General features: G+C 44.9%; 1 protein-coding gene across 2 annotated transcripts in view; it reads left to right on the top strand.

Annotated features, from left to right (window-relative positions):
* The window catches only part of ERICH5 (glutamate rich 5), a 62,219-nt gene that overhangs the window by 44,240 nt on the left and 5,627 nt on the right, over nt 1-12,352 (top strand). The window contains exons 2-3 of one of the 2 annotated variants that reach the window (XM_089666550.1): nt 1,650-1,922; nt 2,754-2,951. In XM_089666550.1, the coding sequence (XP_089522676.1) occupies nt 1,650-1,922; nt 2,754-2,951 (471 nt within the window). Of the gene's footprint in view, nt 1-1,649; nt 1,923-2,726; nt 2,952-12,352 lie in introns of both variants that reach the window. The other variant, XM_089666542.1, reaches the window with a different exon arrangement.

Genomic DNA, 12,352 nt, shown 5'->3' with positions numbered 1-12,352 from the left:
GGTCTCCAAAGTTTATAAACAAAAAGCCAGTTTACTTCAGACTCTCTGGGGGCTGGAATGTAGCCAGTCTGAACAAAAAATGCTTTGGTGTCAATGAAAGTATACAATGTTTCATCATTGGTATTAGTGGGAGGAATCGCGCCAGTTGGTGGTATAAGGGTATCATGCTCGCCTCAAGGACTTCTCCAGAGCCTCTCCCATCCTCTGGAACTCCCTACCACAGCATGTCCGGTCAGCCCCCACCCTGCCTGCCTTTAGGCGATCTTTGAAAACTCACTTCTTCAGGGAAGCCTACCCCACCTCCACCTAAGAACTGTACTTGAATCACCTCTGCCAGATCATGCCCCGCAGCTATCACCTTTTGTATTACCTCCCCCTTCCTTTAGATTGTAAGCTTCATGAGCAGGGCCCTCACATTCCTTCTGTACTGAAATGTATTGTAATTGTACTGTCTTTCTTATATTGTAAAGCGCTGCGCAAATTGTTGGCGCTATATAAATCCTGTATAATAATAAGGGGAAGGAATAGTGTGTCAACAGGGGCGGACTGACAACTCATGGGGCCCCCGGGCAATAGGGGATCATGGGGCCCCTGTTTCCTTGCCCAAACTCAAAAAAGCCTATGAAAAAGGTACCAGGGGCATCTCATGGGGCCCCCTACTGACCCCGGGCCCTCGGGCAGTGCCCGGGTTTCCAAATGGTCAGTCCGGTCCTGTGTGTCAATGGGACAAATAGTGTTCCACTGATGGTGTCAGTCAGAAGAATCATACTTTGTACCAATCATTGATACCAAGGGAAGGAATAGTGCCCTATCATTGGTGTTAGTAGAAGGAATGGTGCCGTATTGCTGGTGTCCAAGGCAAGCAAAGGGCCGCATCTGGCTCCCGGGCTGCAGTTTGGAGACCACTGCTCTAGAAATATAAAAAGGCCAACAGATTACCTAACCCATCAGAAACCACCTATAACTAAAAATATAATTTTTTATTTTTATAAGTAACAATTTTTATTGACCATTTTTATTATTAATACAGAGTACAGTTGTACAGAAAAAAAAGAAAACAGTTATGCAAGGACTGTTGGCAAAGCTCAGCAAAAATCTTAGCATATCTAAAAACAAAGTATGCTATACAAGTGACATAGATGTATAAGTTTCCATTCCAAGAGGAATCCATTACCATTGATGAAGCATAGCTAACATCGGCACATGAGTGACTATGGGAAACTAGTATGTAGCTAATTCAAGTAAAGTACGGTATATTGTAAGGTATGGTAAATGCAAAAAAGGTAATACAGAGAAAAAGAGAGGAAAGAAGCATAAAGTAAGAGAGAAAAAAAGGAAGAGTGAGAAAGAAGTTTGTGGCTCTCCAGGATCCTTGTCCCTCGGCCACACAAAAAGGAAGGGAGCAAAATAAGACCCCTGGGATCTTTTAGGATAGAGCTTCTTGCGAATGCCACAATTCCCAAACCTGGTTTTGTTTCTCTAAATTGTCCCCAAGGCTAGCTAAAAATATAATTTTTTGGTGAAATGGCCATTTGAACCAAATCCAAATGCTTGTCTTGTCAACACATTTAAGTAGCTGCATTTGTAGAACATTAAAGACCTTTACTGTATGCAAGTACATTCACACTGTCTATTGTGTGTGCTTTCAGCTTCAGAGGTCAGTGACCACATCATAGATGACATTGAAACCATTCCAGACCAAACAAAGCTGGTCCCATTGACAGAGAATGAGCCATCGACCAATGGAATTCCCCCAGAAGAGGAGCAAGTTGAGGTTGAAGAAGCAATAGAGGTTGACGGAGCAGAAATGGCGCCCATTATGGAAGACAGCAATGAAGTCTTTTTGTCAGCAGAAGATGAACCAGCACAGGTTGAGGAACCTACAAAAGTAATCACTAGTCAGGACAGCTCAGTGGTAGAAGGTTGGTAGCTTCTATGTTCTCCATTTGGGATAAAGGGAATGTGTAGCCTGGAAAAACTAACTGATAATGTGGTAATATTTTAACCCTTTTGTGACTAAAGGTCATTGAAGCATCGATGCCCAGGTCAAACTGAGAATTGTCAGCATGCTTCGGTTAACTTAATAACTAATATGACTAATATGATAATAACTCTATGACTAATTTGTCTACTTAAAAAATGTTAATGCCCAACTCAGGGCTTGGCCCTCTCTCCCCTTCTGTGACAGATGCCTACCCTAAAGAGCACGCCTGGCATTGTAAAGAAAAATCTATGTACGCAGTATAAACTATTTTGCAAGTTTTTTTTGCTAGTGATGCTGCAGTTCCTCTTCGCCCATTGCTTCCTCCAATGGGTGACAGATTATACATACAGAGTATATATACAGAGAGCGATGTTACATAATGACATGGCCCTGCTTTCTGTTGTATGCCTCCTGTGACTCCAGGGAGAGGGGGTGCAGTCTGGACACCCTGAGCTCACAGGAAGTGGTTTGGATGTTGCTGCGTGTCATTTTACCCATGCTGATTGGTTCCCAATCACTAGTCTGCCCCGGCAGGTGTCAGCAACAGCATGGACATAGAATTCACGGGTACTCGCTGCTTGTTCTTCCATAGAATGTTCTCAGCACGGAGCATCGTGCTGGGGATTGTTACTATACAGCCTATGGTCATTAAGCAGTTAAACCTGAAATTCGATTATGGTTTTGCATAGTTAGTCCAGCTTGGACAGTGACCATATCATAGATGACATTTAAACCATTCCAGACCAAACAAAGCTGGTCCCATTGACAGATAATGAGTCATCGACCAATGGAAATGCTCCAGAAGAGGAGCAAGTGGACGTTGAAGAAGCAATAAAGGTTGATGGAGCAGAAATGAAGCCCATGTCAGATGACAGCAATGAGGTCTATTTGTCAGCAGAGGAGGAACCAGCACAGGCTAAGGAACCTACAAAAGTCATCAATAGTCAGCACAGCTCAGAGGTGGAAGGTTGGTAGCTTCTATGTACCCTATTTGGAATAAAGAAAATGTGTAGGTCGGGGTCAGCAACCAGTCGATCTCAGTCTACCCGTCAATCGTGGGCAAAGTAGACCTCGTCCCTGCCTTGCCGACCCCCCGGTCTGAATTGCTCCTCTGCCTACTGTGAAATTCTGCACCTGCTGCGTTAGCGGGTGATACTTCATGCACCCACTGATTAATGTACAGGGAGAGAAAAGGTAGTTGGGGTCAGTAGTTGGAGAATGGGTGTCTGTCAGTGGGGGGCTGGGTCAGTAGTTTGGGGGATGGGTTAGGAGTCTCTCAGTGGGGTGTGGGGTTCAGTAGTTTGGGGGGTATGGGTCTCTCAGTGGGGGGCTGGGTCAGTAGTTTGAGAGGGTTGGGGTCTCCCAGTGGGGGGTGGGGATCAGTAGTTTGGGGTGGTAGGGGTCTCTCAGTGGGGGGTGGGTATCTGTAGTTTCGGGGTAGGAGTCTATCAGTGGGGGGGGGGGGGTGGTGGTCAGTAGTTTTTGGGGGAGGGGTCTTTCAGTGGGGGGGGGTGGGGGGCAGTAGTTTGGGGGGTAAGGGTCATTCAGTAGGGGGCAGGGTCAGTAGTTTGGGGGAGTAGAAGTCTCTCAGTGGGGGGGAGGAATTTGGAGATGGGGGGGTGTCAGACTGGGTGGAGATGGGGGGGTGTCAGACCGGGTGGAGTGGGGCTGTAATGGCAGGGATCAGCACAACAGAAGAAAGAGCAGTAGTGTATTGCATGTGAGCAACATTTCAGCCCTGCTGTGACCCCCTGTACCCATACAGTATCACTGCCCTACTGTCCCCATCCTCTATCCTACTGACACCATGCACTGCCCTAAAGACACCATGTACTGCTCTACTGACACCACGCACTGCCCTAAAGACACCATGTACTGCTCTACTGACACCATGCAGTGCCCTAAAGATACCATACACTGCCCCACTGACACCATGGTCTGAACTGCTCCTCTGCCTCCTGTGAAATTCTGCACCCTCTGTGCATGTGCCGGCTCCAGATCTCAGAGAAGCGATCAGGGAATAAAATCATGTGTAAGGATTTAACTCCATGAATGCTGGGCAAAAACAGGGGCACAGAATTTCATAGGCGGGATTGAGAACCACTTGTATTGTGACAGCAGAGTGGGGCACTGTCCTACTGACACCATGCACTGCCCTACTGACACCGTTTACTGTCCTACTGATGCCATGCACTGCTCTATTGACAGTGTCCATTGCCCTACTGACACCATGTACTGCCCTATTGACACAATCCACTGCCCTACTGACACCATGAAATGTCCTATTGACACCGTCCACTGCCCTACTGACACCGTTTACTGTCCTACTGACACCATGCACTGCCCTACTGACACCGTTTACTGTCCTACTGACACTATGCACTGCCCTATTGACACAGTCCACTGCCCTACTGACACCATGCACTGCCCTACTGACACCATCCACGCCCTACTGACACCATGCACTGCCCTATTGACACCATGCAGTGTCCTATTGACACCGTCCACTGCTGTACTCACTGACATTGTCCACTGCTGTACTAACACTGTCCTCTGCCCTGCAAACTGCTTACTCCTGTACTCTGCCCTACATCCTACTGACCACTGGTACACTGCAATACATACTACTGACCACTGTACACTGCAATACATACTACTGACCACTGTACACTGCAATACAGCCTACTGACCACTGTACACTGCAATACTTCCTACTGACCACTGTACACTGCAATACATCCTACTGATCTCTTTCACTGAAGCTAACTTTTAAGTTGATATTTTTTACAGTGACATCTGTTTTATTATATTTTTCTGTTTTCTTCATGCTGTCCCTACTTTTTATAGGGACCTTGCTAGTTGCTTTCTTTAAGAGCCCATTTACACTGATTGCATTACACTGCAGCGGTTTTGTCTGCAGGCAGCCTTCTGTTCCAGCTGTAATGAGCCAGCGGTAGGGGCCGTGTGATGAACATCAGTTCCTTTTTTTGTGTCACTGCATAAAGTGACACTTCATTCACGTCACTGCACAGCAGCACAATACCTTGCATTTGCTGTTCATTGACATGTAGGGACAATCAGGTGCAATATTATGTAAACATGTTGCATAGTATTGCACATCTCTGGGACACAGAGAAACCCCGCATGCATTCTTGTGTGAACATGACGCATAGAAAACTATTCTCTTCTGTGTATCATTGTGGGTACCTGCATTTGTCCAGGGGGAAACCACAAGTAACTGCACATAGTGTAAAAAAAAAGACGCAGAACCCCGGTGATCTCTGATCTCTTCCTTGTTGTTTAGGGAGATCTCCATCCCTCAAAGGTTGCCTACCTCTGCTATACAGCTTATGGCAGGGGTGTCAAACTGGCGTCATCCAGCTGTTGCTAAACTACAAGTCCCATCATGCCTCTATCTTTGGGAGTCATGATTGTAACCGTCAACTTTCCAATGCCTCGTGTGACTTGTAGTTTGGCAACAACTGGAGGACCGCAAGTTTGACACCTGTGGCTTATGGGAAGTAGACAGTTAAAGGATAAGTTCACCTTTTGAACAAAAATAATAAATGCACATTTTTTTGCAGGTAAAAAAAAAAAGTGCATTTATTATTTTGTTTGCAGGAGCCTGTAAAACATGGCACTAGGGATCAGTAGATCTCTGGTGCCATGCAGGTCTCCTGCTGACCTGTCAGTATATCTGCTTGTCATATGGGATGTACAGGCAAGCAGATGTAATGACAGGAAGCTTCAATGAACTACCACAGGGCTCCACAGCACCGTGGTAGTTCATTGAAAACTACAAGCCAACAGCTTGCCAAAAGCTGTTGGGGCTTGCAGTTCATTCATTCTGTGAATGAAATGCGGCTGTGTGGGTGGAGCCCTGTACGGCTGTGCTGTTTTCAAATCTGACAGATAGTACGGGGGGCAGCAGGTGTTTCACCCTAAGGGTCCTTTCACATGAGCGCTCCGTTTCTTTCATCAGTTTAGTCACGTTTTTCAAAGAAAAAACTGATCAGTTTACATCAGTTTTTTCATCAGTTTACATAAATTTTTTCATCCGTTTTTCACCCATTTACATCTGTTTACATCAGTTTTCATCCGTGTACTTCCTTTTTTCATCTGTTTACATCTGTTTTTTGTCTGTTCCGTTTTTTCTTACGGAAGAAAAATAGAGTTTTCTTCCATCTGGATCTTAACAGATGCGGACATTAACGGATATAAACAGATGATCACCCGTTTACATCCGCGAATCCGTAGAAATACATAGGTGTGCATTTTTCATCCGTAAACGGACAGATTAAAAACGACATACAAAACGTCCATGTGAAAGAGTCCTAAACACGGGTGGAACAAGTAACCCGTTCCCCAAGGTCAACTTATCCTTTAAACCTGAAATCCAAGTATGGTTTTGTTTTCCATAGTTCCATTAGCCCAGCTTAGACAGTGACCATATCATACATGACATTGAATCCATTCCAGACCAAACAAAGCTGGTCCCATTGACAGATAATAAGCCATCAACGAATGGAAATCATCCAGAGGAAGCGCAAGTTGAGGTTGAAAAAGCAATAAAGGTTGATGGAGCAGAAATGAGGCCCATATCAGATGACAGCCATGAGGTCTATTTGTCAGCAGAGGAGGAACCAGCACAGGCTGAGGAACCTACAGAAGTCATCACTAGTCAGGACAGCTCAGTGGTGGAAGGTCGGTAGCTTCTACAGTATGTACCCCTTTTGGATTAAAGGAAACATGTAGCCTGTAAAATCTAAGTGATAAGATTTGTTAATCCTTTTGTGACTTAAGGTCATTGGAACATAGATGACCGGCCCAATTGTAACATTGTCAGCATGCTTTGGTTAACTTGATAAAACAAACTCTGAATAATGTGTCCTGAGAGCTGCCCACCCCAACTGGACTATCCATGACATGCTAAAGAAAAATCTATATATACAGTATGAACTTTTTCTCTCGGTGTCCTCGGTTATGTCTTGTGACCACACAGTTCCTCTTTGCCCACTTCTTCCTCCCATGGGTGGTGGATCATAAATGCTGCAGACAGTGGCGTCACGTAATGACATGGCCCTACTTTCTGCTGCATTCCTCCCATGATTCCAGGGTTGGGGGTGGAGCCTGAGGTTACGCTGGGAGTTATTTAGCCCATGCTGATTGGTTCCCAATCACTAGTCTGCCCAGGCAGCCATCAGCAACAACATGGACATAGAATTACTGGGTGATCACTGCTTGTTCCCCCTTAGGTTGTTGTTAGCGCTGGGCATTATGCTGGGGAACTTTAATGCAAAGCTTATGGGAATTAAAAACTTAAATCTGAAATCCATGTATGTTTTTTTTTTTTAATTTTGGGAGCGAAGATTCACATTAGTAGCTGCAGCTTCATCGGTGATTCTCACAGTCTTTCTTATCCCATGTCAAGCAGCTTCCCTGCTGCATAATAACCACAGGGGGTCGCCCACTTGGCACGGGCGCTATTTAGAAAATGTCTTGCATTTTTTCCCCAATGAATTCAAAGTGTTCCCTGACTGGATGAGGTGATCGTGATGTTACCAACTCGCCTCTCAGCCTCTTCAAATCAGGGAAACCTTTGCACTCATTGAGAAAAATGCAAGGTTTTGTTTGAATGGTGCCCGTGTCAAGCGAGCGATCCACTGTGTTCACTATGCAGCTGGGCATGGGACGCAGAAGACAGCAAGGATCACGGTACTAGCCGCTGCTACTGTTGTGATTCTATGCTTCCACAAGGATCAGCCAGATATGGCATATACTTACTTACATTGGTCCAAGTTGGACCAATATTATTATTAATCTTATACAGGATTTATATAGCGCCAATAGTTTGCTCAGCGCTTTACAGTATAAATATAAAGCAGAACTTCACTCTCTCAACCAACATTGACTATTTTTAATCCTTATGCTGCTAGCATTTATAAGTAGATAGGAAAGTACAGGCATACCTTGGTTTACGAATTGAATTCGTTCTGCAGGACATTTCGTATAGCGAAAAATTTGTAAACCAAAACACCGTTTCCCATAGGAATGCATTGAAAACCAATTAATCCGTTCCTGAGATCAGAAAAAAGTAAACACTACTAAAATACTACATGAGTTATTTTATCAAGTCATGCGGTATTTTAGTAGTGACAACCATGGGCTAATGTTTTAGCCATCAGTGGGGTTCCCCACTGACAGCTGAATGTAAAAGAGTTGCCTGCAATTAAAAAAATAAATAAATAAATGGCATGGGGTCTCCCCTCCCATCCATACCAAGCCCTTCGGGTCTGGTATGGATTTTGAAGGGAACTCCCAGGCCAAAATTAAAAAAAAAATGGTGTGAGACCCATACCCTTATCCAAGCATGCAGGTCAGGAAGGGGGGGGGCGAGCGAGCGCCCCCCCCCGAACCATACCAGGACACATGCCCTCAACATAAGGGGGATGCTTTGGGGCAGAGGGCTAACCCCCAAAGCACCTTGTTCCCATGTGGATGGGGACAAGGGCCTCTTCCCCTCAACCCTGGCAAGTGGTTGTGAGGGTCTGCGGGCAGGGGGCTTATCGGAATCTGGAAGCCCCCTTTAACAAGGGGGGCCCCAGATCCCACCCCCCCCCCCATGTGAATGGGTAAAGGGTACATGGTCCCGATACTCATTCACAAAAAACAAAAAGTGTAGTGTGAAAAAAGACAGGACGCGGTCTTTGACAAGTCCTTTATTAAAAGAAAAAAAATAAAGGAATGTCCCCCGCAGTAGATCCAACGTCAATCACGATGACCGCCGCCGACCCGAAAAAAAGAATAAAAAAAAAAGACTGTGCTTCTGACGATGGCTCCTGCCATCTGTCTGCTCTGGTGGTTTGACAGTTCTTAAATGGGTAAGGGGCGGGGCCACCCGGCGACATCACCCGAGTGACCCCGCCCCATGTGATATCATTGATGTCACATGGGGTGGGGTCGCATTCGTGATGTCCCTAAATGGCCCCGTCCCTTACTCCTTCCTGTCAGTGTGAAACACAGGAATAGTAGTGGTAAAAATGCACTTGTCGGGTTCAACCTAACATTTTTTTGTACAATTCTTCTTTAAAGGGGAGTGGCAAGGGGTGTGTCTTATTCCTATATACTTTCGCTATTAAGTGTCCCTCATTCCTATCTCAGAAAATTGAGAGGTATACTGATCCTCCTCTTTTGGGGTCCCCCACCGGTGCTCCGGGCTCCTCCCCCCTGACAAGTGCCCCCATAGCAAGCCGCTTGTTACTGAGCTCTCATGCAAACTTGACCCTCAGATCAATTGGCACACACAGTGTGGCTGGGTCCTGTTCCCTGCTTACTGGCTGTGATTGACAGCAGCAGGAGCCAATGGCTCCCACTGCTGCTTCCATGTCCAGAGGAGATAGGGAATGGAGAGAGCCACTGCTCTCGAGCACACAGCTGGATCGAGATCGGGCTCAGGTAAGTATAAGGGGTGCATACAGAAGTTTTTTTATCTTAATGCACAGAAAGCATTAAGATAAAAAAAGCCAGATGAAAAACAAAAAAAGGAATGGGGGTAGTAGTTTTGAGTGTGGGGTAATGTCAGAAGACAAGATACAAAGTACATGGGAGGGCAGGAAGAGATAGTTGTAGGTTGGAGAAAAAAGGTGAGTAAAGGGAGAGTAGTAAATGGGGTTAAGTGAGCCCTGAGACAAGGATGGGGGGGTATCTATTAGCAAGGTGGTTTATGCTAATGGAATCAGGCAGTTAGAGTGTGTCTAATGTTCAAATGGAGGATGTGGTGAAGGATAGGTAGAGACTGTATTCAGAGGAGTTCACCTGTATTGTTTGTTCTGGTCTTTCATAGAGAATGTAAATTCCTCAAATGTCTTTATATTGTTGATTCTCGCAAACCACTGTGTGGCCATAGGAGGCCATTTCTTTCATAGGAGAGGTATACATACCTTGGCTGCTTTAAATAAGCAAATGAGCAGAGAGTTGTTGTAGGCCTTCTTAGATAGAGGGGTTCGATAGACCAGTAGATCGCCATGGAGGGAGTGTACAGTCAGTTTGTGCGTGATCTGTGTGACTGCGGACCAGAAAGATTCCAGGTTGGGACATGGTCAAGACATAAAGAATTGACCCCTCAGCTTCTTTGCATCACCAGCACGTACTGGAGACCAAAGGGAATATCATGTGAAAGGTTGTGGGAGTTTGGTACCATCTGGTTGGGAATTTGTAGTTGTTCTCTTGGTATGTGTTGACCATTGAAGCCTTGTAAGTAAAGGAGATGGCACCATCAATTTAATTTGGGGTGAAAGACATATCCAACATTTGCTCCCTCTTCGAGATATAGGATGGGCTGGAGTCTAGCTTTTTGTCAAGAAGGATTGCATAAGATTCATAGATAGAGTTCCTCTAAACACAGCAGATTCATGGCAGAGAGTTTCAAATTCATCAGTCTATAAGAAAAACAAGAATGATTGAGGGAAGCTAAAAACTGAGAAAGCTGCAGCTTGTACCATAACCCGAGCAGTGTGTCAGGGGGGTTTAGAGGGGGCCAAGTGTCCCCCTGAATAAAATGAGTGGTTCCAAATTAGTACTTTGTCAACCATAGACAAAAGAAAATGTCCATTAGGCCTGGCTGAAATGATGGGTGTCCAGTAATGGGAGTGAGGGAATTGGACAGATGTGGGGCTCTGGAAAATATATAGCCACTACTGCCAAAGTAGGCCCAATAGTCAGGTATTTAGATGAGGACAGATGATACTTCAGGGGTAACATGGCAGCCCTTGAATAGGAAGGGCAGTAAACGCCTGCTGAAGCATTGCTTATTTGCTTATGTGAGGTATGTCTGCACCAGTCAACTATTCTTGTAAGATGATCCACCCTATGGTAAGGAAGAGGGTTGGACATATTGAGGCCACCCCTGTATTTTGGTAAAGTCAGTGTTGCCTTATGTATAAGAGTTGGGGAGTGGCCCACAGGTATTTTCTGAAATTCACCCTGACAGATTTGTGCAGAATTGTGTGCAGGACAATAGGTAAAGTTTGAAGTAGATTCAGAAGATGGGGCATTAGTCATCTTGAGGAAGTTGAATCTTGTAAACCATAAAAGATTGCCCTGTCTACATTTTTGGACATCTGACTTGGTTTGATGTAGGAATGGCAGAAAGTTCAAGAGTACCAGTTTACTAAGACTAGTCCAGCAGGTAGCAGGATTCCTAGGTACTTAATTGAGTCTGGCCAAAATGGATGAGAAAGAAGGTCAATTCGGCATGGTCGAAAGATCAATTTAAGGGCTTCTGGTTTAGTGAAAATAATTTTATAGTTACAAAGGAAGCCATACATTTGTAGTTTGGTTATGGGATTGGGAAGGGAAATGATTGGCTGAGTGAGAAAGAAAAGCACGTAGGTGGGGACCTTCCTTAGGGGCAGCCCTGTCTCTTACCACTGGATGATGTAATAAAGGGAATGCAAAGTACGCTTGATATTTTTCCCTGGTCTTTACTATTCTTGCTACCTTTTCCCTGCATTTCACTAGAGTTTATAGCATGTTATAGATTATGAATATACAGGCAACATGTTACTAAGAATAACTACTTCCAACTGAAGAACCATGCTGGAGACTATGCTATCTACTGCTGAGTGCTTGCAGTATCCATGGAATAAGTTAGACATTAATCATAGATTGTTATAAACAGATCAATTATTTTTTCATATTAAACAAATGCTTCCTGCATTCAATAAAAAAAAACCCCATCCACTTTGAATTTAAAGTGAACCTGTTTTTTTTTCAACATTTTTAAGCTTAAATACCTGACTAAGGGAGGACCCCCCCAAGAACGCTGTTATTACTTTTATTAGTCAGAAAAAAGGCTTTTGTGCCCATCTCATTTTGCTGTAAGGGCCTGGTTTTGTATGAACAGAAAATATAACTAAAGGCAAAACTTTTTTTAGGATTGGATAGAGTGGAGAGGGATTAGAACGCTTGTAAGTTTTAATTGCTGTCTGTACCCCTGTTAAGGAGATCCACCCTCTCTATTTGTCATGTTTACCATTAGTTTTGAAAGTGATAGTAAAAGAAAATTTAAAATTTTGGGTTGTCCCCAGAAAAGTAATAGCGAGTAATCTTCCAATGAAAACACTAGTTCTGGTGACCCAGTGTAAGGGACCGCCCGGAGGTACTACTAGCACTCCACTGAATAGGCGTCCCCAGCGCACGGAATCTAAGTCCCAGGGTGCTTGTTCACCAGGGCCCCTGATGGTGGGGATGGACTTGGAGCTCCCTGAGACCAGGTCGTGACTACCGGGTGCGCCCGTCAGTGGTAGTAGTATGCGCAAGGGGCTCCCACGGGGAAGAGTCTGATGTGAGGAGGTCGGAAGACCCCAC

Source organism: Staurois parvus, unplaced genomic scaffold (genome assembly GCF_062004578.1).
Source record: "Staurois parvus isolate SC_StPar_1 unplaced genomic scaffold, SC_StPar_1.0 ptg000052l, whole genome shotgun sequence".
Classification (NCBI taxonomy): domain Eukaryota; kingdom Metazoa; phylum Chordata; class Amphibia; order Anura; family Ranidae; genus Staurois; species Staurois parvus.
Note: the sequence above shows the minus strand (reverse complement) of the source record. Positions and strands in the feature narration are given on the sequence as shown.